General features: G+C 34.9%; 1 protein-coding gene across 8 annotated transcripts in view; it reads right to left on the bottom strand.

The window, feature by feature from the left end:
• Positions 1-7,445: 7,445 nt before the first annotated feature.
• The window catches only part of NBEAL1 (neurobeachin like 1), a 164,650-nt gene continuing 145,219 nt past the window's right edge, over positions 7,446-26,876 (bottom strand). For all 8 annotated transcript variants that reach the window (XM_045855797.1, XM_045855829.1, XM_045855803.1 and 5 more), the window contains 5 exons: positions 26,023-26,139; positions 25,221-25,382; positions 24,389-24,537; positions 17,930-18,065; positions 7,446-15,098 (listed from right to left, as the gene is read on the bottom strand). In XM_045855797.1, coding sequence (XP_045711753.1) covers positions 14,997-15,098; positions 17,930-18,065; positions 24,389-24,537; positions 25,221-25,382; positions 26,023-26,139 — 666 coding nt within the window. In that variant the 3' untranslated portion in view covers positions 7,446-14,996. The remainder of the gene's footprint in view (positions 15,099-17,929; positions 18,066-24,388; positions 24,538-25,220; positions 25,383-26,022; positions 26,140-26,876) is intronic.

The following is a 26,876-nucleotide window of genomic DNA, read 5'->3' on the forward strand; positions in this document are numbered from 1 at the left end:
TCCCCGGGACCTGCGAGCGAATGGGTCGCGGGGGGCGTGGCCAAGGCCAACAGGGCAGGCGGGAAAAGCAATGGACCGCCGAGGAGTGGCGGGGACTAGGCTTCAGGGCACGCCCAGGACTTGGGCAGCGAGTTGCTGGGGAGTGCGGAGGCCAGGCTTCAAAGAAACTTTAGGCGTTGTCATAGTTGTACCCTGACTAGCTTTTTCCAGTGGATTTAAGATTAAAGCCTCTAAAACAATGTTGCACGGTGTGGTTACGGGACTAGCAGCAGCAGCATTGCCCGGGAACCCGCTAGAACTGCAGATTCTCCATCCCACCCCAGACCTACAGAATCAGACACTGGGGAGAGAGGTTCCCAGCAATCCGTGTTTTAACAAAGCTGTTAAAACGCGGTGAAAGCCACTATCTAAGGTAATCTGAACAGGGACAAGTCAAGAGTAAAGCGCCTTTAGAGGTTTCCTGTTTCGCAAAAGAATTTGAAGTGGTAGGAAATGTGCATCCGTGACAGTATTTCGTTTGGCACCGCCTGTGAGAAAAAGTGGTATCTACTTAAACATTTAGATTAGTTATTTAAAGCTAGGACCCCTCTTCCTCTGTTTACATGAGTTTTGACATGGATAACGTAAGGCAAAGTCTATTTACTGCTGTTCCATTTAGTGAAAGGGTCCTATAAGCGTTATAGATTTTATAACTTTAATAATATAAAGTGACCCAAGGGGGGGCAGTTTTTGCTTAATTAAGCAAAATAAATCATTCCAGATTACATTTTAGAGCTTTTATGATAATTTGCTTATTTTTAAAAAGATTTTATTTATTTTTAGAGATGGAAAGGATGGAGAAAGAGAAGGTGAGAAACATCAATGTGAGAGAGATCCACCAGTTGCCTCTCACAGGGCCCCAACCGGGGCCCGCCTGCAATGCAGGCAAATGCCCTGACTAGGAATCGAACAGGCGACCTCCTGGTCTGCAGGCCCGTGCTCAGTCCACTAAGGCACACCAGCCAGGGCATAATTTACTTATTTTATGATATGTATGAAACATGACATTGAAAATGGCAAATTTTTTTGGCATCTATAGCAAATGGAGCAAAACGTTGCTGAGATTTAATTCTGCAGAAATTCTTTGAACTCCAGTTGTCTGAGTACAAATGTATTTCAAAAGTTCATTTTTCAATCTCTTTGCAATTTTGAAGACATTTCCTATCAAAAACATGTTCCAAATAGGTTTTCAAAACAGTAAATACCAGATTTTTAAATGTATAATGTTGTAACATAACAGTAACAGCCCTAGGCACCAATCCTCCAGAATATCTGGACTCACTTACCTTTTAGTCCTAAATTGACCCTTTTAGTCCTAAAAAGCCTGAGACTTGAATTTGGGGGTCCATGAAAAAGAGACAAATTACAGAGGTAGAGCAAAGGCACAGTGTTTTAAACTATACAACCTCCTCTTGTGTTCTTCAAACTTTTGCCTGATTCCTAAAAGGATTTTTGAAACACCGTATCTATGTATATATATTTTCACACATTTTTGTGTTGACATCTAAAATTTTTATCTTCACTTTAAAGGATTAAATACCTTATATCTCATTGTAAATATCCATTTTGAAATCTTTTAAATGTATAAAATGAATTTAAATGCAAAAGTGATGTCGTGACTCTATCATCAACCATTTTTTAAAATATATAAACTCTTTGTGAAGAACGAGAACTCTTGCAGTGTCATCTGTGCCCCTTTGGGGACTAGGACCTGTAATCATAAACAGCCCAGAGTTTGTGGAAATGGGAAGCACAAAGCCTCCCAGTGGGTCATTAGGAGTGAAAGTCAGAGAGGTACTGCTCCTGCTTTCAGTCCCAAATCTATGTATTATTCTAACTAGAGCCAAGAAAGCATGTAAGAGACTTTGATTTAATGAAAACAGTAAATCCTTAAAGATAGGAACCTCATCCTTACAGAGTAATTGCCTCTAATCTGATGTTTCACCAGCCTATCCCAATGCTCTATCAGGATGGCCACTTGTAGATGATACATGCCAGATGACCAGTGGATCCCACTGACATGGCTTCCTCTAACACCTATGTACTATGAAGTGGATACTTGGTCTGATGTGATGTTATGTGGGATGCCTAGCCCGTGAATCAAATACTCCAGAGTCCTTAAGATAATGGTGCTGGCTGAGGCCCTGTAGACAGAAAGGCAGACCTAGAGAAAATAATGTCTATTCTTATGAGAATGAACCTCTAGCCCTTCCAGAATAAAAGGGGCCCAAAATAGCCAACTTTCCAGCAAGTTGCCCATTGGTGGTGTTCTGGAATGATGCTATATCGATGCTAAGTATTGCTTTTTGCCACTGGTAAGCTGGACATTTAGTGTTGGGAGTAGCTACAAGCTGCCTTGGTAAGTGATGCGTTAATGCTGTTGAGTCCACGTAGTCCATTGTTCCAGCCCTGGACTGGCCAGTGCAAGGACTGACAGAAACTAGATTGATTTTTCCACTTGACTATTTAGTGCCTCTTTCATGGTGGGTATTCTGTTGGCTGTTAATATGTAACTAAAAGATTACCACACTTCCACTCCAATATGTTTATTCATCTGTATACCTCTATCCCAGACCTTTTCATCCTGGATCTTAGCTTTTTCCATTCATGCCCCTGACCATTTGGTCAGGCCTTTCACCAGTGCCCATAATCCCATACATATTCTCACCCTGGGCTTCTTTCACCCTAGGTGAATGACATGGTGCACGGCTAGACATCTGCCCATTGAAATGGTTTTTCCCTTGCCACTGTCTTTGAAGACTGCCCATAAATAAGGCTTCAGTTCAGCTCCTACCTATTTTTAGCTTTACACACATACTAAGCCATCCCATTTGTTAATCAAGTGTGGGCTTTTTTCTCATCCTCCATCTGCTCATACAGGACCACCCACAAAACCAAACATGTTAGCTAAGAAAAGAGAACTGGGGTAACAGTGGTTGATACCCTGGGGATCTGGCCTACTTCCTCATACTTGCCTCTGCTCTGTGGTCCTTAAGACCTGGTGATCCGACAAGACCTAGCTAACAATAGGCGGTGGTGGAAAACTAAGTCTCTTATAAGTAAGGATTAATTGCCATTGCTCAGGACATCCTTTAAAAGGATTTTGTACAACAAATCTTGGAAGATAAAGGTAGTTTCTTTCTAGAACAGAAGGGAAGTTTGCTAACTTATCCAATGTAAAAACAGCTCCCTCCAGAGCAAGGGTCAGACTGGTTTGCTTGCAGCCCATTACATAAGATTCAACTTTCCTAAACTCAGATTCTTCAGCTGCGACATAAGATTGTGAAATGTATTCTTCTAGTTTCTTCTAGAAGTTTGTAGGCTTTACAGTAGTAGGTTTTACATTTAGGTCTATACATCACTTCAAGTCAGTTTGTAAGGTGAAAGTGAGACATCATTTTTTCCCATGTGGATAATGAGTTCTAGCACCATTTGTTGAAAACACTACTGTTCTTTTCCCGTTTAATTATTTTGGCACATTTGTAGACAATCAGTTCACTATGTATGTATGGATACATCTAAAGGTTCCTGTCTTCTTCCATAGAGCTACATGTCTCTCTTTGTTTCCGGATTACTATAGCTCTATAGTGATTTCTTTTCTTTGAAAAGAAATTCAAATATAGGTAACTATCATTATCTTAGCCACCCTGTAAATCCAGATTCATTCATTTTGGATCTGTTTTACCATTCATCCATTAATTTTCCACCTTCCAATATGCTTATATTTTCTATTTTCCTTATTCTTGTAGGTTTATGCTTTTGTCCTTGTAGGTTTATGTCTTCATTGTTGTTCTGATAGAATTTTCATATGAAGCAAAACTAAATACAGTACTTTTATAGTCAATCTGTTATCCTTAGAGAACAGTCTTTTCAAAGATCTGGACAAACAGAATCAGCTGTGGCAAATGTCAAGCGGTAATAGCTCCTTATAGTTGATCACTTTTTTTACTTAACTTTAAGATTCCAAAGATGCAGAAGTAACATATTTAATATATTTTAAAGTACCCTAAATTAAAATATCCTAAATTTTTTGGATATTGACAGAACTCATAGTTTCCTTTAACAAACACCTTTTCATGCTGGTTAACTTACTGGCTTACTAATTAAAAGCAGAATGTTTCATAAAACACCTTTTCCCATTTCAAACCTCCAAGCAACTTTACTGCTTAAGATCTGTGAGCCTTAATTGTAAAGTGATACTAGCCAGTCATATCATTTGGTATGAGAATAATTAGGCTCAGGCAGCAAAAGAGAAAATAATACATAACTGGTATACATTATTGGTTTTTCACATTCACTGCTATGTTTGGCTGAATAAGGCACCCAAATATGTACATATCCTAAGCCCTGGAATTTGTGAATGTTACCTTACATGGTAAAATAAACTTTACAGAGTAGTAAGCAAGCTAAGGATCTTGAGACGGGAAGATAAACCTGGGTTATCCATGTGGGCCCAATATAATCACTAGGCTTAGTAAGAGGGACACAGGAAGAGGAAGAGGCAGAGAAAGCAATGGGATGGTGGAAGCAGAGATTAAAGTGATATGGTCTGAGTTTGGTGGCCATAAACCAAGGACCACCACCACTAGAAGCTGAAAAAGATAAGGAAATGGATTATCCTCAGAGCATCCAGAAGAAATCACCCCTAATGACATTTTGACTTTAGCCCAGTAAAACTGATTTCAAATTTCTGACCTCCAGAATTTTAAGAGTAAATTTATGTTGTTTTTAGCCACTAAATCTGTGGTAATGTACAGCAGCAACGGGAACATATATAATCACTTGTAAATGCAATGTACCTTAAAGGGAGACGAGGCAAAATATCTAATGTTATGATCAATACCATCCATCAGTTAATTACTGTACTTTATAGTACAGGTAATTAGATTTAGGATATAGGCATTCACTTCAAAGAAATTTATTTTGCCTCTCTTATTAAAAGATTACTCCTTGCCAGGGAAGTACAGATTTCACTTATGTGAAAGATACTAAGCACTGAGTTCCCTGAATAGGATCTGCCCTTTATTTTAAAATCTGTGTGGCTTAACATATTATGTATTACATATCTCCTTGTTTAATTAATTTACAATTTATTAGTAACCTTTCAGTGCACTTTTATGATGGAACTCCATACCTGTTACCCAATATTTAAACATACAGAGCAAACTAATGACATGCCAATAGTCCTTTCATTAAAGTGAAAATTGTTTATTACATCGCTGTAATTTCTCACCTCTGATCCTTTACCATTATTTCATTTGATCCCTAAGCCATCATAAACATTGCTATGTTATAGATGGAGTAGAACCAGGTAGCTTAAGTGTATTATTAAAGGCACTGTGCTAGTAATAGTACACATGTAACTTGAAGCCAGATCTTTTGTTGCAGGTGCATGTCCTTTCCACTCTGTTACATTCTGTCTATTAGAGATTATGACAATATCTCAATAATGTTGCCCAATAATGTTGCCCATAGATCAAAATTTTATTTCCCCCCATTTCAATATGTTTAAAATATAGTAGTGACCTTAGTATACTGGGATCTGTCGTGGTTAGTATATGAGGCAGCTGGGGGAAATAAAATGAAGGTTGTCTCCTGTATTATAAATTAGTACATTTACATTGTGCATGTGCATGTGTGTGTGTGTGCCACTCTCTTAAGAACTTTGCTAATTTGCATTCTCAAGCTTCTCTTTAGGATACTGATAGGGCTAGATCCTGAACCAGGACAAGTTCATCAAGGAAATGAGATTTCCTCTCTCTGCATTACTATGGCTCTAACCAATACTACTATTAATATAACCACCACTCATTTAACCAATGTGGAAAAATCACAGCATCTGCATACAACCCAACTGTTAGCATTAAAATAATTTTCACTTTTTTAAAGATTTTATTTATTTTATTTTTAGAGAGGGAAGGGAGGGAGAAAGAGAGAGAAACATCAATGTGCGGTTGCTGGGGGTCATGGCCTGGAACCCAGGCATGTACCCTGACTGGGAATCGAACCTACAACACTTTGATCTGCAGCCTGCGCTCAATCCCCTGAGCTACGCCAGCCAGGGCAAAATAATTTTCACTTTTGATATAAATTTAGATTGTTTTCTCAAACAAAAGTTCCTCAAAGTGTTATACCTCAAACAAAAGTTCCAGATGATCTGCATATTTCCTTTCAGATGTAAAATTGGATGAGCACTGTTTTTAGGATGTCTATGTTTCTTTCCAATCTCTTTGACACTGTCTTTAAGTTCTCACATAAGCCAAGTTAGCATATGTTTCCTCATCTGTAAATGCCTCTGTGATGTTTCTTGAAAAAAATACTTAAAAAGGATTCTGAAAGTATTGTTGTTCTAGGCTGAATTAAACTCACCTTCACCTCTTTAATCATCATATCACATCATACGCATGTGAGCAATCTGGCACACTATTGTTCTTCTGAAAATCAATGATATGTTAAAGGATTTGGACTGTAAGTTAAGGTAGAATAATATAAGAAGGCACCTGCTTTCAAAAAGAATTTTATATCACTAGAGCATGTGTTACCGGGGAGACCTGAGTAAGGGGACTCTCCCTCTTCGGTTCTTACCGTGCTCGTAAGAGAAGAATTCAGACAAGAGACAAACACATATAGTGGAATGAGACAGCAAGTTTTTTACAAAACACACTTGAGCATAAAACCACAGGCAGGCACCCAACTTAGTCTGAATGCCTCACATATAGAGGAAATAAAGTTGTTAGTAAGTTTGTTGTCTATACACTTGAGCCCCTGGCTACAAGTGGGCACCCACCTAATCTGAGTGCACTGACTACTGGGATTCAGGGGTTATATACTTTAGCCAGTTTCTAGGTCCCCCCTCCTCCTCTCCCTTCCAGACCGTGGGACAATTACAAAGGCTTTCTTTCGCAGCCAGTGGAGATGATACACACAGAATTTCAAGGGGTCCCCTCTTCCTGCACTATCATAGTTTTGCTTGTGATATTTGGGACACCTGGCAATCTTATGAGATGGGGCTCAGAACTCCTGGGTCAGCAGGTGAGACATGACTCCCTTTTGTTTCTAGCCTCCTGTTTTACGTTCTTCATTAGACTTCATTGGGTGGAGGCCCTGCTTTATTTCCTCTCCGGCCACTCATTCCAAGCTGGGATTCACTAACATATGGATAAAGGAAATTCACTATTTCTCAGTAGCCTCCCCTCAACTCTTCCAATCTCTGCAAAATTACAACTGAATTACCTTTGAATGAATACAACTTTAGAAAACACACCAGTTTTATAGGAATTGAATAGACTCAAAATCTTAACAATTCAGTAGTAGAAAAAGTTAAAAATCATTAAAAATGTCGTAAGCTTTTAAAAATTGTTTAATCATTAACTGAATGATAGATGGTGAAAACATACAAGCTCCAGTTTTCTGTGTAAGATGAACACATTTATTTGATGCTTGGTATGGTGTTACAGATGTATTTCATATGACAAAAGCAAGGCGGTCTTAATTAAACCTGTAACTGACCTGGCTTGTATTGTCCTGTGACCGGGCAATTTCACCAGCTGAATTAATGCAGGCAGTTTCCAGTTCTAGCAAAGTGTCTTCAATTAAAGTGTAGAATAGTGCATAGATGGTGCTAGGTTAGAAATAAGTTAATGTTCCTTTCTATTGTCCTGTTACTATGGCTCTAGAGACTAAAGTACTAGCAAGAATCTGAAACAGAACTTGGGTTCTGTCTTATTATGGACTAAGTTCTATTAACCTTAACAAAAACAGAAGGATTAGGTCAACACTTCGACTGTCAAAAGTTGATGAATAAAAGATTTAATTATGAAGGAAAATAAAAGTAAAATAAAACACCAATCTAATGTAGTGTTGTTTAACTACAAATGGCGATTTCTGGCTTATGAACGTTTCCTGGCGCGGGGTGGGGGGTTGGGGGGAGAGGGAAGAATGTAACCATGTTTCTGAGGCGGCTTTTAAAACAAAAGGCTTAATAGCTGCCATTTTGTATGATGAAAACTGGTCAATTAACATAACATTTATCTTATACACACAGGACTACAGAAGAAATTCTGCTCATAACAGAAAGAAGCAGTGATCAATTTGTTGCTTAACAAATATTGTATTCAATTCCTTAACTTAGCCAAGGTCAAGATGCAATCAGACTCCATGAATGGAGAATTTAAAAATCAATGGAAGAAAGTAACATCATTTTTTAATTTGATCAAAACCCATTTTCATGTACAAAGCTAATTTATTATGTACAAAATAAATGTACATTCTTAGAAACTTTAAAATACAAATTTTGAAAGGACTAAAAAAGTGCAAAATTTTCAATTATTATCTTCAATCATGCTATACAGAAACAAATAAAACATTAGCTCATATACACACATTGAAAAATTTTAAAACAGCACTCGGTGTAACAAAACAAATAAAACAAAACATACATCTTATAGATTTAATTGTAAAAAGGTGAAGAAGAGAAGAGTGTATTGCACCAAATTAACAGTAACTTCATTATAATGAGAATATTAATGAAAATTATTTACACATGTTTATAGTTTAAACGTTTCTCAACTTCAAAACCTTTTTTGGCATACAAATATTCACTGAGTCACAGTCTGCACTGTCAATAATTAGATATAAATAAGGCTTAATATTCTTTTCCATGGTCCATTCCAGTAGAAAAAATGAGAAAGAATGTTTATGATAACCATATAACTTCTTCAATTAAATATTTAAGTAGCAGCACAATTTGCAAGTTTTTTAACATGTAATTCCAAATTTTCAGCTCTCCTCCTCTGAAATGATTATGTGCGTGTGTGTGTGTGTGTGTGTGTGCATTCAAGTCACTGTCACATCCCCAGAAAGCTGACAGAAAAGACAAATCATTTGTATGATATTCTTCTGTCTTAATGGATACACATCGACAACAATGCATCTGATAGAAAATCACTGTCTGGCTAGTTCTCTGATTACTTTTAGCAAACTTTTCCTCCAAGTCTTTACTTGGGGAAAGACTTTAGTTGGGGAAATAAAAGCCATACCTGTTAGGAGTTTCTGAAGAGAACAGAACAGCCATATAATTTTTGTTATGTAAAGCTAACTATAAAACTAACACTAGCCACAAAAAAACTTGGTTATGGTATTTATAAATCACAGAAAACAGTAAAAAACAGAAAAAGGAAAGACATCTAAAATATAAAGGATTTTTAACAGTAAGATCTACTGTAATATAGCATAATTTTGGGAGAAGTATAGAAACTATTATAATTAAATAATTTAAAAGTTACCTAAGAAAAGGAATCAAAATCCCAAAGGAAGAAATAAAGTTATTTTCTTTAATCCCTATATAAGAAACTAAGAGGTTGAGATTCTTTTCAGTTAAATCTGACAACTGATATCTCCTTACCAAAACAAGTTTCTGAAGTTTTTGTTATATAATTTTAGTGTTCTGAAGAACAAAATAATGTCTATCGCCAATAGTTTTTTTCCCCTTCAAAGTGCAAAAGAAGTACCTGTTGAATTTGTAGGTTGAGCCCCGTAAATCTTAAAACACATGGCTTATAGGAGAAAATGTTTCCAAGAGAAAGAACATAAAAATAGTGTTTTAACATGAATTAGACAGTACACTGGCTACCAGAGAACCTCTAATTTTAATACATATTAAACTGAACTATGTTATTTTCAAATAAAATTTTAATAGGTCCAATTAGATTAAGACTTCTTTTTAAAAAGTTACATTTTAATTAATAAAATATCATTTTACCAATCTTACGTAAATCCTAACTTGTTTTCCTATTCTCAAATTATAACATAATACTGAAACAGTATTACAAAGTTAATCACTTTGTGTACTCAAATGTAGTTATAAATTAAAATAATGAGACAGCTATATTATAAGTGAACACACACACAAAACTCCATTAACAGTCAACTGTGAAAAATGGTCAACTCTTTCAGTGACCAAACCGTGTTGTTGTGATTGTTATTTTACGATAATATTTGCAACATCCTGAATTAGTGACTTTCTACTTGTTCTTTTCCTTGAAGTTCAGTTCCCAAGATTATAGGCACTAAGACAAAGGAAATGCAGTTATATTTGTCTTTTTTCACTAAAGCTATTAGCTTTATAAATCAAAATCCTGTAATGTATTTAGAAATCACCCACATATGACAAATGTCACTAAGATAATGCCAGAAGATGTGTCTGAAGATTTACTGCAATGTGCCAGAACAGTACTTGGTGACACAGCCACTCTTACACAAGGTTCTTATATTGAAGAAAATAACTTAAATCCTATAATTAAGGATGGCTGATATTAATGTAGAAAATTGAATCATTTCCAATATAGGCCTAAATATCTTAAATGTTAATGCTATATTTTTGGTAATACTAGGACTTTGCATATGAAAAATTGAAGATTATTTCCATACAGGAGCTCTACTTACCAAAGTCATCATAAGCGGAAGGGCTTTATCCAATGCTTTTTATATGGAAAATTCAATTGATTAGAGCTTCAAAATTACAGAGCTCTAATTTTATTTTTTAGCATTTTGGAATTGCTAGTAGCATTTTGTTACTTGTGCTCTTTACTAATACTTTTAAATGTTACCAAATTTGACATGCAAATATTCACCGATGGTCAGTAGGATTAAAAACCAAACATATACTTGAGGGCAAATATTAGTTACAAGTTTCAAATATGAAAGGTCTGAGGAGGGTTTATGATGATAATGCAACTGAAAAGGAAATTTAAATGTTTCTATACCATGAAACACAAATAACTCATTTTAAGAAAATTTTATATAAAGTATCTCCCAAGATAATGATTAAAACTATTTTTAAATAAACCTGTGAATATTAAGTCTGATTTATAAAAATGAATGAATTTCTACAGAGTAAAACAGTTTAAGATTTAATATACTAATCCTGAGACATAATTTATTTTATATCAACATCTAGTAAAGTCATTCAGAAAGTCTAGGGTACTGTCTCGACCTCTGTATATTCACAGAACTTTAATAAGTCTGATCTGCAATCTCAATTAAGAAAAACTGGCCTAGAAAATGCTAGGTTCAAATTAAAGAAATAAGGCTGTAGCCAACATTTTAATCATATTGAAATGATGACCGGTAACAATATGCTGCCACTGCCTAATGTCATCAGAGAGAGTACCATCAGGACTCCGATGAAGGAAGACTCTTCAGAGCAATGTCAGACATGCAGTCAAGTTTAAAACAAATCAAGTGTTGAGTATATCTGATAAACGAATTAGGCAAAAAATACTGAGAATTAATATTTGTTGAGAAACTGGTCACTTACTGGAAGGGAACAGTTTCAGTTGATGACAAACAGTAATTAGGGCAAGCTATGTGTCTGGCTGATAAAGGAATACAGATTAGCTTTAAAAAAAAATGTATTTCCTGTCTTATATCACTGAAAAACCATATCCTAAAGACAGGTTTAAGAATTTATTTATGGAAATTTAATAATATATTTGTAGAGACGAACCATATTACATATTATATTATTTAATATTTATATAATATTGTCCACATACTTGCATCTCTTCCTTGGAAAGATAATAAAACAATGCTACTCATTTTTAAAATATAAATATATAAAAGGAGCTAACCTCTTTAAGTTCAATTAAAATATTTCCATTAGTGATTTCTTTAATAATAATATAAAATATACTTAAAGGCAAAGATCATGAGTCAGTCTATCATTAAATAAAAATCTGTTATTCAAGTTAAAATTTTTCTTTGCCTATTCCTATTCAAAATATAAAAAATCTTAGGTTAAGATTCAACTTTCAAGTCTAAATTCTAATTAAGTATGAAGGCACACTTATTCCTTCAGAAGCATAACGCTGATTTTCAACAATCGGTTCTTAAGAATTTTATATTGCTTACATAGAAAAAAACCTTGTTGATATTCCTTGCTAATGACAAGCGAATGCTTGGCATTTTCTCTCCTAGAAAAGCACGTATCCTAATAAAAGCACTTGGACCTCAAGAAAATAGAAACATTCATAGCTGACATGAGCTTCACAAACTTAAAATATTTTAAACCATCTAGCCAAACTTCATTTTCATGTACTTTTCTAATTTTCATGTCAGGATCTACTTTAGCTTCTGTCCTCCAATTTTAACTAAGAAAACGACAGAATACTGACTGGGGAAAGCTGAAAAAAGGCTTACAAAGCTTCTTTATTCTTTAAGTGAGGACAGCTATTACAGATTTTCATACTTGACCTCACTTTCTAAAAGTAAAATCATCTTATTATAAATCTCCCTTCATCAACAGGAAGCTGAGATTTTTATTTCCATCATCACCAGTGTCAAGAAACAAAAGCAAATGAAAAGTTCTGCAAAGACTTTATAACAGCCAAGTTATTACATTCATTAACTGAAATATCCACCTGTTATTCTATTCTAATGATATCGTTAATATATACAATACAGAAATAATTTCTAGGGATAGCATCTCAATACACCAGAATCTCCCAAAATATATCCTTCCAGTGATTTTATCTAGTGATTTTTAATTCAGTGGGTTAAACTGTTTAAAGAGAAATATATTATTCAGCTAATGGTCCCACCATATTTGCTTATTTAATAGATAAACTTTAAGTTCTGTTCCTCTAGACTGTTGCCAGTATTCTCAAAGATTTTCCTTAAAATTTTGGATTTTTACTTTTTGAGGAAAGTAATAAAAGGTTTAATTCCACTGCTTTGCACATCTACTGTTAGTGTCGGGTATCCATTTTACTGTGAACAGAGCTGCCTACTTGTGCTATAAAATCAATACTACTTCTTCAGTTCCTCCATCTAAAAAGCAGCCAAGCAAAGCACCGCACATGTCGGAATTTTCCCTCGGTAATCTAAGTTAAACTTTTTGTAACTTTTAAGCATCCAAAATAATTTCCAAAACCATATCAAGTGATCTTAAAATTAAATAAGGCATCCTTGTACCAAAATATCTGGAAAAATAAGTAAAAGAAAATTTTGCACAGTTTTGATTTAGAAAGTTGTTTTACAAGTCTACATTTAAAATATCAAAAATATTGTTAGTTCTGCCAACTTAAAACCTCCTAAAATATTAGATAAAAAATTAAAATAGAATGAAATAAACTAATAGAACCAATAAATCTCGATAAATCATAATTATTTCTATTGACTTGGTTTGAGCCATTTTCACCACAAATTTCTTAAGTTCTCAAAAAGGTAACCTTCACATTTACATATGTTCTATTTTACAGTTGCTACACCAATTTATTTTAATGTTATTTACCAAAACATAACTGTTTTTTACTGAATAAAAGGATTTAAAGTAATTTGGAAGAAAATTCTTCTAGTATATAACCTTTTATTAGTCCAGACTCAAATCAAACCTATTGAAAAAAACTTCCCTACACAGAATCCTTCACTACTTACAAATTTTTACTTACTCACAGGGTCATAAAGGAAAAGGTAGCAGATAATGTGGACAACAGGAGAGAAGATTTGCCAAGGAAAAATTTTTCCAAGGTTCAAGTGAGATTCAAGGTTCAAGGTTCAATTGGACATAAGGGATCTATGATTTGTGGAATGAAAAAGATTATTGTTTCAAGAAATTGTTAATGTGGAAAATGTTTGTTTTTCCTGATCAAAGACCCTTTAAGAAAGCCATTCAACCATTTGTTCCTTTAAAAAATGCAATTAACAAAATCTTCACACAATTTCAGGCGATTCATATATGCCACAAATAACGTGTAATCTCAAATTAAGAACACCTGTAGTTGTAAAAGCTCTCTGACCAAACTCAAAAAATGACCTTATAAAATCACTAGGTTTAACATTCTTTCTAAATTCCAAAATATATCTATCTGAATTTTACTATAAAATCTTGAATAATAAAGCACAATGTAACACCTAGCTATGTACAATAAAATTAATTATAATCCTCAAAGTTATACATAACATGAAAAAGAAATGTGGCTTTAAAAATTAGTATATCTAGATGGTTAGTTTAAGTTGCACATGTCTTTTCTATTCATTCATCTTTCACATGGAAGTCCTACTGAAGAATGTGATATATTTGGGTGTCACTGCTAGGTCTTCTCATTACTGAGGGAAAACAGAGTATTTGCTTAGCAAAGAAAAAGTCAAGAAATTCTGCACTTTGGAGATATAAATTGTGCTGCAAATGCTATGGAAAGGACCCAACTGTCAAGATCACAATCAGCATTTTTTATCTCTAGTTTCTCTGATTCCTACTCAACATTTATTATTTAAGAATAGTAATACATTTCAATACATTTTCACTAGTAATGTGCTAAGTAGTAGTGGAATGAGCCAGTGCACAGTTTTAATAGTCTTATTTTCAACTTAATGTGAAACCTGGAATTTTATACTGAGTTTTGGAAATCCAAGTATGCAACAGATACCTTTAAATATTATCTCCAATCAGGAGTTTTACAAGTAAATTGATTTTTTTCAACATATAGTGGTCAGTATACAGGAAAATGATTAACTAAAGAACGTATTAAGAGCCATGTCTCCCAACTGTCTTATTATCTGTTCTCTTTTTTTAGTATACCTTAAATACCTGGTAAATACTGCTGTTTAGAATAAGCATATCAAATCTAACTTCTTCACTTTTAGAAGTTCATTTTTAAAAATGAATCTAATGATTAGAAATGGATCACTAAATCTAATTAAACGTGTTTTCTCAAATCTTAGTGCAGACCAAGAATTAGCTAACAAGACTGAATTCAATTATGTTAATGGGAAGTTTTTAAAGTGAATAATAATACAATCTACATTTTTATACACACTTCACACCAAACTTTGGTAATCCCTAAGACCTTTTCAGGGATAAAAGCCCTGAAAGATTTCAGATCTTTGAGAAATGTGGTTAAAGTGACAAAACAGTAAATCAAGTTTCAGTTACCCATGACAGAAGACAGAAATAACAGTCACTTGGAACCTTGAGTATTATATTCCGTTTCTCCAGATGAAATCTGGCTGAGCCGCTTGCTGGATCCCCAAAATTTTCGAGAAAGTTGACCTGAACGCATCTGTTTAAAATAAACCAGAGAAATGTTATTAAGGAAGAAAAGAACGAATAAGTGAAATTGTTAAGATAATGTTAATTTAGTAGAATGCAGAGAATGTAAGTTCGGGTAGCAGAATCATTTTAATGATTCTTCATTAATAATAACAAAAGAAAAATTCTCTACATTGAATGTCATTCAGTTGAGAATGGTCTAATGCCAATGTGTAAATTTTTTAAGTGTTCCAGTTATGCCAAAATTACCAGACTCCTTTACTTCACGTGTTAAAAAAAAATTTCATTCCATTAAAATAATTTCTTTAAATTATATTTTATCTAGCTAAGGAGATACAAAGGTTTGGGGATTTTCTCCTCTTGTATGAAGTACTATTAAGGCCCATCACAAGGATAAGAAGTAACATGTTTCGATGAAAATAAATTTTTCAAATCTGATATAAAAATTTCCAAAAATATATTTGACAATAAAATGATAAAAAGTAATTTAGAAAATAAGAATGGCATAAATTTTTGATGGTAAGAATAACATTTTGTCCACCATTAGATTTGTACCACCCAGCCCACTTCTCAGCATATAAATATTACTAACTGAATCAATGAATGACCATACCTCTAAAAATGCTCACATTTCTAGGTAGGGGGGAAAAAAAGCCGTGGAAAACATTTCTCCCATCCAAGCTTCTGAGATCATATGAGATCAGGCATGTTTAGGGTGGTATGGCCATATACAAAAACATTTCTCAATCTAACTATATGATTTGTTGGAATTACTTTCCCAAATGCAATCTACTTTTAAACGGTGCTTTGTCTGCCATCCTTTTTAAATGGTTAATTTTTTTAGGTATGTTTAGTGGAGTGATAAAAGACAAGCCTAATGCAAAAACACTGTGGCAAACTTATTTTGCATTTTTGTTTCCAAATGTATTCCCAGAAATGTATTTCCATTCATCTATTAGTACTTTACCATCTAATTTATAAACATGTATTTCATACTGACTATATAATATGTAAAACTGATGCATGTTTTAAAAATACACATTAACCAACATTTTGACCTTTTAGATAAAAACAGATCTTAAAAAATAATTTTTTCATAATGATCTATTTAATTTCTACACTGTCATATAGCAAAATTCAAATTATTAAATTTGATTATTTACTAAAGTAGATGCATAATTCAAATGACACATACAAAAACATAAAAAAATACTTTTATTTAACATCTACACACAAGTCATATTATTTTTTGTGTTGTAGACTATATAAATCTTTTAACAAGGGCAAAAACTTACTTGGTAAATATTACATAACATTAATTTAGGCCTATAAAATGAAGTTGGTTAGGCACTTTTCCCCCAATCATTTCTTAAAATAGGGTCATTTCATTTTTAATAGTTCAGTAAAATCAAAACTGACAATTTTTTTAAAAGGCATGTCAATAAACCACAGAAAGTGAAACATACTCAAAGAGGCAAGTCTGAGCAGAGTACTTAAGTAATCTCATTAGCAGAAAATAGGAGGGAACTATTTATCTGGGAAATTTATTTTGTAAATAATTTTTAAAAGATTTTATTTTATTTATTTTTTAAGAGATGGGAAGAGAGGGAGAGAAACATCCATGTGTGAGAGATACATCCACTGGTTGCCCCTCACATGCCCCAAACCAGGGATCTGGCCTGCAACCCAGGCATGTGCCATGACTGGGAATCAAACCAGTGACCTTTCAGTTCTCAGGCCAGCACTCAATCCACTGAGCCACACCAGCCAGTGCCAGAGACAATATTTTAGATTTCTCAGAAAAGACCAGTTATATTAATAAAAATTCATAGTTCTTAATTTAATGTGATTTAACAATAAATTTTCCAGAATAATCACTAAATTACTTGGAGTAGCTACTATTAAGTTTTCTTAAGAACAGTGTTAGAATTATGATACTGGAATATTCAGTAACTGATAAACTACTGGCAAATAAATTCAGTGACTATAGGAAATTCATTGAGAATTAGCACATTATATGGGATATTTGTGGTTCCAAATAAAAAATGATGCTTTTATAAGAGGACAACTGATACACAATCATGTTGGGTATTTGTTAAAATACAGTTTCATACAGATTAGTTTTGCATGTTCTTGAACTTCATATAAATAGAATCATTCAGTATGTGTTCTTTTATGTCTTCCTTCTTTTAATAAGCATACTAAATTTTAAACTTATGTTGTTATATGTTTCAGTAATTTGTTACTTTTATTGGTGGGAAGTATTACATTGTACAATTATCCTAAATTTATTTATTTTCCTGTTAACAGACATTTTCAATATCCAATTTGAAATTATAAATAAAGCTAATATAAAAAAATAAAGTAGCTTTATTGTTTGAGTCTATATTTCTTTTTTTTTATTGCTTTTATTAGATATCTTAGTTCTTTAGCCACAGGTGTGTATAGAGAAAGATGGCAGATGGTGGGGCTGGTTGAAATTCTTCAGGGTCTTGTCCTGCTGGTACAGAGACAGGCCCCACTGTCTCTGTACCAGCAGGACAATTTTATTTTTCATAAATGCTTTTATAGACTAAAAATCTAAGAAGCAGTCTCGAATCTAGATTTGGAAAGAGAGACTAGAAGACCACTCTTAACTCAGAGTGATAGATGGAAACTGCCATATGTGTGCTTTCAATGATAATACCAGCATCATTCTTGAATACTGACTTTATTGCCCTTAGAAAAATCAAATTTTTAAAATTTGTTTATCTATAACAGTTATTCTTGATTCAGTAGGAACAAAGGAGAACCAAAGGAATACCACACAGTACAGGAATTATATTGTTCACTAGGTTTTACCTCTGCTGGCTTGCCAACACCCACTACAATCAATTTTCCATCTTCTAATCCTACAAGAATATGGCTGCATTCTTTGGTTACACAAACACAATGGATAGGCAATCGCATAGCTAATGGGGTGATGCTGAGATTCAAACTAGAAGAGAAAAAACACACATATAATTAATGGACATGTAATAGATTCTTAGAATCTTATACCTGAAAATTAACTTGATCATAATCGAGTTCTGCATTCTAATTTTACAGATGTGGGATTTGGCTTCAGAAAGTCTGTGTGCCACACATAAGGTCCACATTTATAGCATTACTTAAATACTTAATAGACCTTTTCTTTATCCTCAACATCTGTTGTTCTTCTGACCATATATATGAGTTCTCACAAAATGATTTTTATCTTGCTGATTACAAGTTAAAGTTGGATAAAAAGGTGTAAAAGTTCAACAAGTTTATATATAAGGGGATAAGGTCAATAAAATTGATTTATTTAGTTTGTCTTAAAAAAGAGGTAACACATCAAAATTACAACTGAACTATAAAACAGCCATCATTCAGACCCATCAGAAATTGAGCTGAATGGAAGTCCTAAAACTATGTAATTAAAGAAGAAACCACATCAAGACTGTAGGAGGGGAAGGATGCAGAATGGGCTAGTCCCGCACACACATGTGGTGGATAAAAATCAGAAGGGATATCTCAGGAGTGAAGAGTCCCAGCCCCATACCAGGCTCCCCAGCCCAGGGTTCCAGTGCCAGGAAGAGAAATTGCCATAACTCTGGCCATAAAAACCAGCGGGGATTGAGGCTGTGGAAGACAGAAACTACTGGGAGTTCAGGCAGTTCCTGTTAAAGAGCCCATGCACAAACTTACTCAGACTCACTCCTTCTGAGCCCCAACATGGAGGCAGCAGATTGAAAGGCACCAGAGACATATGGGGAGGAACGGAACTGTCCAGCATCAGGGCAAGAGCTGGGAGGACGCTTTCTCCCAGACAGAAGTGCTGGCAGAGCCTACTGTTCCTTTTCTAGGCATCCCCCAAGAGAACCACAGAGGTAGCAGGTGAGTGCCGTATCTGAGACTCCATCAACCTGGCTCACACTGTGTGCCCCACAATGGTAATTCTTTGAGGCCCTGCCCCACCCAACTTTCACGCCTACCAAAGCTGTTTGCAGTGGCCTTTCCATACAAATGGCTTGTCTTGGCCCATGATTCAGATTTTCCTAAATTCTCTCAACCAAGCAGTATCTGGCCGCTATCTCTCACTAAGGTGATCCAGGACCAGCACTAGCAGCAGTCAGCCTGGGTTCACCTGGGCACCTCGAAGCTCAGCACAAGTAGCAGCCATCTGTGGGTTGCTTTGTAGCTTATGCTGTGTGACCCCTGCACAGAACACAGGTGGTGGCTGACCTTGGATATGCCGACAGCAATAAAGGCTCAACTACAACAGAAAAGTGTATACAGCCCACACAGTGGGCACACCTTGAATACCCAGCTTGATGAATAGGGAAGTCCTACAGGACACATACTACACTAGGACACATACTATCACTGAGTCCTACAGGACACATACTACACTAGGCCACTCTACCAAGCCTGGGAGACATAGCAGCTCTACATAATAACATCGAAACAAACACAGGGAGGCTGCCAAAATGAGGAGACAAAGAAACATGGCCCAAATGAAAGAACAGATCAAAACTCCAGAAAAAGAACTAAACAAAATGGAGATATGCAATCTATCAGAGGCAGAGTTCAAAATACTGGTTATAAGGATGCTCTAGGAATTTTGTGACAACATCAATGGCATAAAAAAGATCCTATCAGAAACAAAGGATACACTGATTAAAGTAAAAAAAGATTTACAAGAATGAACAGTAGAGTAGATGAAGCTGAGATTCAAATCAGCAATTTGGAATAGGAGAAAGCAAAAAAAAACCCAAATCAGAATAACAAAAAAAAAAAAAAAATCTAAAAAAATGAGGAAAATGTAAGGACCCTCTGGGACAACTTCATTAACATTTGCATCATGGAGATGCTGGAAGAAGAAGAGGGCAAGAAACTGAAAACCTATTTGAAAAAATGACAGAAAATTTCCTTAACCTGATGAAGGAAATAAAACATACAAGTTCAGGAAGTGCAGTGGGTCCCAAACAAGATGAACCCAGAAAGCCCCTCAGCAAGACAATCATAATTAAAATGCCAAAGGTTAAAGGCAAAAAGGGAATCTTAAAAGCAACAAGAGAAAAGCAGTTAGTTTCCTACAAGGGAGCTCCCATAACACTGTCAATTGATTTCTCAAAAGAAACTCTGCAGGCTAGAAGGGATTGACAAGAAATATTCAAAGTGATGAAAAACAAGGACCTACAACTAAGATTATTCTATCTAACAAAGCTATCTTTCAGAAATCAAATGACAGATGAAGAGACTTCCAGCCAAGATGGAGGCATTGATAGATAAACTTTACCTCCATGCATGACCAAAAGAAGGACAACAACAAATTTAAAAACAAAAAACCACCAGAACCGTCAGAAAATCAAACTGTATGGAAGTCCAACATCCAAGGAGTTAAAGAAGAAACATTCATAGACTGATAGGAGGAGCAGAGATGCACAGTAGGGGCAGAGAGGACACGCAGCATGGTGATGGCTGGAGGACTGCAGATCCTGAGGTGGCGGCTGGGAAGCTTGGTGGTCCCACATTTGAGTGCAGATATACTGGGAGGAACAACTGGGGAGCGAGCGCACGAAACTAAAGCCTCAAAAACCTCTGGCTATAAAAATCTGTAGGGGTTATGACAGTGGGAGAAACTCCCAGTTTCACAGGAGAGTTCGTTGGAGAGACCCACAGGGTCCTAGAATGCACACAAACTCACCCACCTGGGAATCAGCACCAGAAGGGCCCAATTTGCTTGTAGATAGCTGGAGAAGTGACTGAAAGCTGGCAGGCAACCTAGCAAGTGGCACTGTTCCCTCTGGGATGCCTCTCCCACACACAGCACCACAACACAGTGATGTGGGTTGCCCCACCCTAGTGAATACCCAAGGCTCTGCCCTTTACTACATAACAGGCATGCCAAAACAAAAACAATGGCCCAAATGAAAGAACAGATCAAAGCGCCAGAAAAAATACAACTAAGCAACGAAGAGATAGCCAACTATCAGATGCAGAGTTCACAACACTGGTAATCAGGATGCTCACAAAAATGGTTGAGTATGGTAACAAAATAGAGGAAAAAGTGAAGGTTATACAAAGTGAAATGAAGGAAAATGCACATGGAACCAACAGTGATGGGAAGGAAACTGGGACTCAAATCAACAGTTGGATCAGAAGGAAAAAATAAACCTTCACCCAGAACAGAATGAATAAACAAGAATTCAAAAAACTGAGGAGAGGCTTAGGAACCTACGGGACAACTTAAAATTTTCCAACATCCAAATCATAGGAGTGCAAGAAGGAGAAAAGGAAGAGCAAGAAATTAAAAACGTATTTAAAAAAATAATGCAAGAGAACTTCCCTAAACTGACAAAGGAGATAGACTTCCAGAAAGTCCAGGAAGCTCAGAGAGTCCCAAAGAAGCTGGACCCAAGGAAACACACACCAAGGCACATCATCATTACATTACCCAAGATTAAAGATAAAGGGAGAATCTTAAAAGCAGCAAGAGGAAATGAGACAGTTACCTCAAAGGAGTTCCCATAAGACTGTCAGCTGATTTCTCAGAAGAGACCTTGCACGCAAGAAGGGGCTGGCAAGAAGTATTCTAAATCATGAAAGGAAAGGGCCTACATCCAAGAGGACTCTATCCAGCAATGCTTTCCTTTAGAATGGAAGGGCAGATAAAGTGCTTCCCAGATAAGGTCAAGTTAAAGAGGTTCACCATCACCAAGCCCTTACTACATTAAATGTTAAAGTAACTTATCTAAGAAAAAGAAGATAAAAAACTATGAACAGTAAAATGACAACAAACTCACAGCTATCAACAACTGAACCTAAAAAAACAAAAATAAAGTAAGCAAACAATTAGAAAAGGTACAGAATCACAGCAATGGAGATCATATAGAGGGTTATCAGCAGGGAGAGGGGAGAGTAGGGGAAAAGATTCAGGGATAAGAAGCATAAATGGTAGGTACAAAATAGAAAGAGATTAAGAACAGTGTAGGAAAGGAGAAACCAAAGAACTTATATGTATGACCCATGGACATGAACTAAGGGGTGGAGGAATGCTCATGGGAGGGCAGTGCAGGGCAGAGGGGGATAAAGAAAGAAAAAAAAAGGAACAACTGTAATAGCATAATCAATAAAATATACTTTAAAAAAAGGACAGATGAAGAGCTTCCCAGACAAGAAAAGCTGAAGGAGTTCACCATCACCAAACCAGTAGTCTGTGAAATGTTAAAAGGTCTTCTTTAAGAAGAAGAAAAATATATAAGAATAAAATCACAATAAATACATATCTATTAACAACTGAATTAAAAAAAAATAAATAAGCAGAACATAAACATAATCACTGATACAGAGAATGATTTTGATGGTTGGCTGCCAGATGGGAAGAGTGTCGGGGAGGGAATGATGAAAAAGGTGAAGGGATTAAGAATCACAAATTGGTAGTTACAGAATAGTCATGGGGATGTAAAGTACAGTACAGGGAAGAGAGTAAGCAAAAAACACATATGCAATGATTCATGGACATGGACAACAGTGTGGGGATCACCTAAGGGAGATGAGGGGGTCTGGGTGGAAAGGGGCAATGGCAGAAAAAATTGGGACAACAGTAATAGCGTAATCAATAAAATATAATTTTAAAAAGATAAACCATATAAACAGAATATAAAATAATATACAGGGTCTGGTCTGGCAGAAGTAATGCATGATTGAGTGTGGTTGGTAGGGTAATAATACAGGTGTAATAATTTATAGTTTTAATGTGAACATTTCACATAAAATGTCATATGGTGTGCTTGAATGTGATATTGTTATATTACAGAATTACATGGTTAAGATTTTATAATAAAGAAGGGGGATTATTTGTGCCAGATCCTATATATTTAAAATATGATATGAAATATAATACATCATTAGGAAAAATGTTCACAGCTTTTATAATTAGGGAATAAAAAATGCTACGATGCAATTAACATATTCTACACTAACCTACTAAAATATCCCACTGATTTTTCTAATTTGGGATTTTCTTAACAATACCCTGAAATTAGGGTTGTAAAACAAAAGGCTGGATCAATATGATTGGAATTGTATCTCAATGTTCTACCAAAGAAGAAAGATAAAACAGAGAAGAAAACTAAAAAAATAGAAAAGAGGTGTTGGTATAAAAGAGATTCTTATTGAATGCAATAAGGTAGGACATCTTGAATCAGGAAATATTTTATAAAAAAAGTTTTTGGAAAGGCCAAGATAAATTTGAGGAATATAAATAAGCCACAATAAATTTTTTATAAAGAGAAAAAAGAATGTGTGTGGGCATATAGGAAACATGAAACATATCTACTATTCAAACATTGGTGACATCCTTCCCCTTCACTGCATTAAATAACAAGTTTCTCCACCAATTTTATGCATATAGTACACTCAGTTATAAACAAACCCACTAGCCTTAAAATTTTTAGGATTTGGGATTTTTTTACCACAACTAAAAAATATTTTTAAAACCCTAACTTTAGTTTGTAAAAATTCAAACTGTAATTGGAATAATTTCGAAATCTATAATCCAGGGCTAGCACTTCTTGGCTATTTAAAAACATTTTTTTAAAGATTTTATTTATTTACTTCTAGAGAAAAGGGAAGGGAGGGAGAAAGAGAGGGAGAGAAACATCAATGTACGGTTGCCTTTCATGTGGCCCCCACTGGGGACCTGGCCCACAACCCAGGCACCTAGGAATCAAACCAGTGACCTCTTGGTTTGCAGCCCATGTCCAATCCACTGAGCTACACCAGCCAGGCTAAAAACATTTTTTTTAATTGGGGTAAAATACACACAGCATAAACTTTTCTACATTTAAAGATTTACATTGGTATTTCATTTATTAATCCAGGAATACATTAGCTTCCCCATTTTTTTTCACAGTTGCCAAAAAAGACATGGTCATAATAAATGATAAACCAAAAGATTAGAAACCTTAGATTGCTGATTTTTATGCTAGGTTGAAAAAACTACCACATTTACTTATATATTTATTTAAGATTTTATTTATTTATTTTTAGAGAGAGGAGAAGAAAAGGAGAAAGAGGGACAGAAACATCAATGTGTGGTTGCCTCTCACACATCCCCAATTGGGGACCTGGCCCACAACCCAGGCATGTGCCCTGACTGAGAATCGAACTGGCGACCCTTTGGTTCACAGGCAAGCACTCAATCCACTGAGCCACAGCACCTAGGCTGAAAGTACTACCACCTTTTAAAAAGCACCTTTTTAAGATGTTACTTCGATAATTCTTACTATTTACCTGTGGAGATCTCTTATGGACAGGAACCCTTGTAAACTGCCCATGACAATGTGTTCTCCAATTATGCATATATCTGATACTTGTTCCTTTAGGACTTGAGACCCTAGATACTTTCCATTTACAGAAAACAGATGTAATGCATTTTTATCCTGTAAAGATTAGATAAAGGAAATTTAATTATCTCAATTTAAAACTCAGTTTCAATACTATTAATTAAAACTATGACTTTAACAGTGACTATTGGGTTTAAAATGCTGGAATAAACACTTGGTTATAGTTAAAAAGAAAGTGTGTAAGCAATATTATTGAAGTGATTTCAAATCCGATTGCCAAGCAAATAAATATTAAATAAGAACTTACTCCTCCAAAAGAATTAACATCTTATCCAGTCCAAAAAAACCAAAAAACAAAAAAAACCTTCTACATTCTTAAAACAAACAGATTCTTAGATTCTCTTAATTTTTAAAAAGTTATCACTGAAAAGAAAAATAAATATAAAAAATCATGGTTTGTTTATGTATACCCTACCTTGTACAAAAAGAATTTAATTTGGTTATAATTTTCACTTAAGCTTATGAAGTCCCACATAACCAGAAATTGTTGAAATTATATATTATATAGGTCAATAGAAATCCTTAAAAAAATACAAACATGAAGCCAAGATTGTGAAAGGGTAAAGTAATGGTAAAAAAAATGAACAAATTGAATGATGAAAGAAAAATATCCTTTTTCAAACATGGTTTTCTTTCCTTCCTCAAAATGCTTCATATATAATTTGGGAAGGAAAAGACAAGCTTATGATCTAGCCCTGTTGCATGTAACTCTTAGATACCTTGAGGGTGGTCTTTTCTTCAATGCTGGAGTAGATGACAATATGTCCTTCCGAAGATATAGCCAAACTGGGAATGGTCAGGAGCAGAGAACTCTCACAAGGTGGCCGTAAAGTCCTCATGTACTGACCTTTCTGAATAGTATGTATAATCACAGTGCCATCCTACACATAGAAAATATTAGAAAATGAAAAAGACAAAGAAAAAAAAAACACCATAATGAAAAAAACAGTGGGCTGGAAAAAGAAATGTGGGAACGTTTCTGAGAAAATGAGTATTCTACCATGAACACATGTACCTTAGGAAAAATTCAAATCTTGAAATTTCAAATAGTATTTTATTTCATAAAATGCCCTGTTATTCTTAACCAATTAAGACCAGTAAATTCCCAAAATATGTCTTTTTAAGTTTGTACTTCCTGCAGTTTTCTACTTTTCTACTTTTTGCTACTTTTCTACTTTTGCGAAGTCCTACACATAGTATAAAATTTCTATAGTTTTACAAATTCCCCTACCAAAAAATATAGCTATAAACATTGTTTCTAAATTTATAGAAAAAATAGCATTTTTAAATCCTCATCCAAGAACATGCTTACTGACTTTAGCGAGAGGGGCAGGCAGAAAGGGGGAGAGAAATATTGGTTGCCTCCTGCACATGCCCCGACAGAGAACCAAACCCACAACATATGTAATGTGCCCTGACAGGGGATTGAACCCATGATCTCTCAGTTTACAAAAGGATGCTTCAACCAACTGAGCCACACCAGCAAAGGCAAAATAGCACTTCTTAAAGGTGAAATCTTACCCTTGATCCTGACACTGCCATGTCGAGCTCAGTGCTGATGCCGACACTCAATACCTCATCAGTGTGTCCATACAGAATCTGAAAGGGTTTAGATGCTAAGCCCACAGGAACACCTCCCTAGTATTAAAACAGAAAAGCAAAGGTAATTTTCTTGTAGGCTATTTCTACTAAAAAGTTTGCTGTATTTAAACTGTCTAATTACAAACCAATACTGTATCTAGTTCTTACCACTGATTCTGTTCAAAATACTCATTCTTGTCATCTCAATCTTTGGTAGCTAAAAAACTTAATCTGAAAAATTTTGAAGTTGATTATTTGGGATTAATTTTAACAGGTAGTTTGCCCTTTCCATCTAGATATTTATTCTTCCTTCACTTTGAAGAAACATTTTGCATTATGTTTCTGAATGCTTTCTCTTTTTTATTCATTGGAGTATGTAGATTTCAGGGACATCAATTATCTTTATGCTGACTTGTCTGATTTCTATAGCAGTCATTCTTTTTCTAATTGCTTTAATAATTTTGTTTTCATATTTCTATTCTCTTTGATTACAACATCAATTCTATCTTCCATGCTAATAATTTTATTTTTAGCCACATCAAATCTGTCCCTTACTGTTCCACTTTGGATTTACTATATTTGTAATGGCATTGGTCTGAATCTCAGTTTGATTCTTTTACAATCTCCCTTTTCATCCTAAAATACATTTTATAATTTCATTTTTGGGGTCCTATTTTACTGAATCAGTATTCTTATTATGTTCCTCTAATACCGTAATATTGTTGCAGGAATTTCCCTGCACTTGAATTGTTTCCTTCCAGAAGATTTCTTCATCTGTTTTTGACATGCTTTGT

The sequence above is a fragment of the Phyllostomus hastatus genome, unplaced genomic scaffold (genome assembly GCF_019186645.2).
Source record: "Phyllostomus hastatus isolate PE091 unplaced genomic scaffold, TTU_PhHast_1.1 phas_contig_137, whole genome shotgun sequence".
NCBI lineage: Eukaryota > Metazoa > Chordata > Mammalia > Chiroptera > Phyllostomidae > Phyllostomus > Phyllostomus hastatus.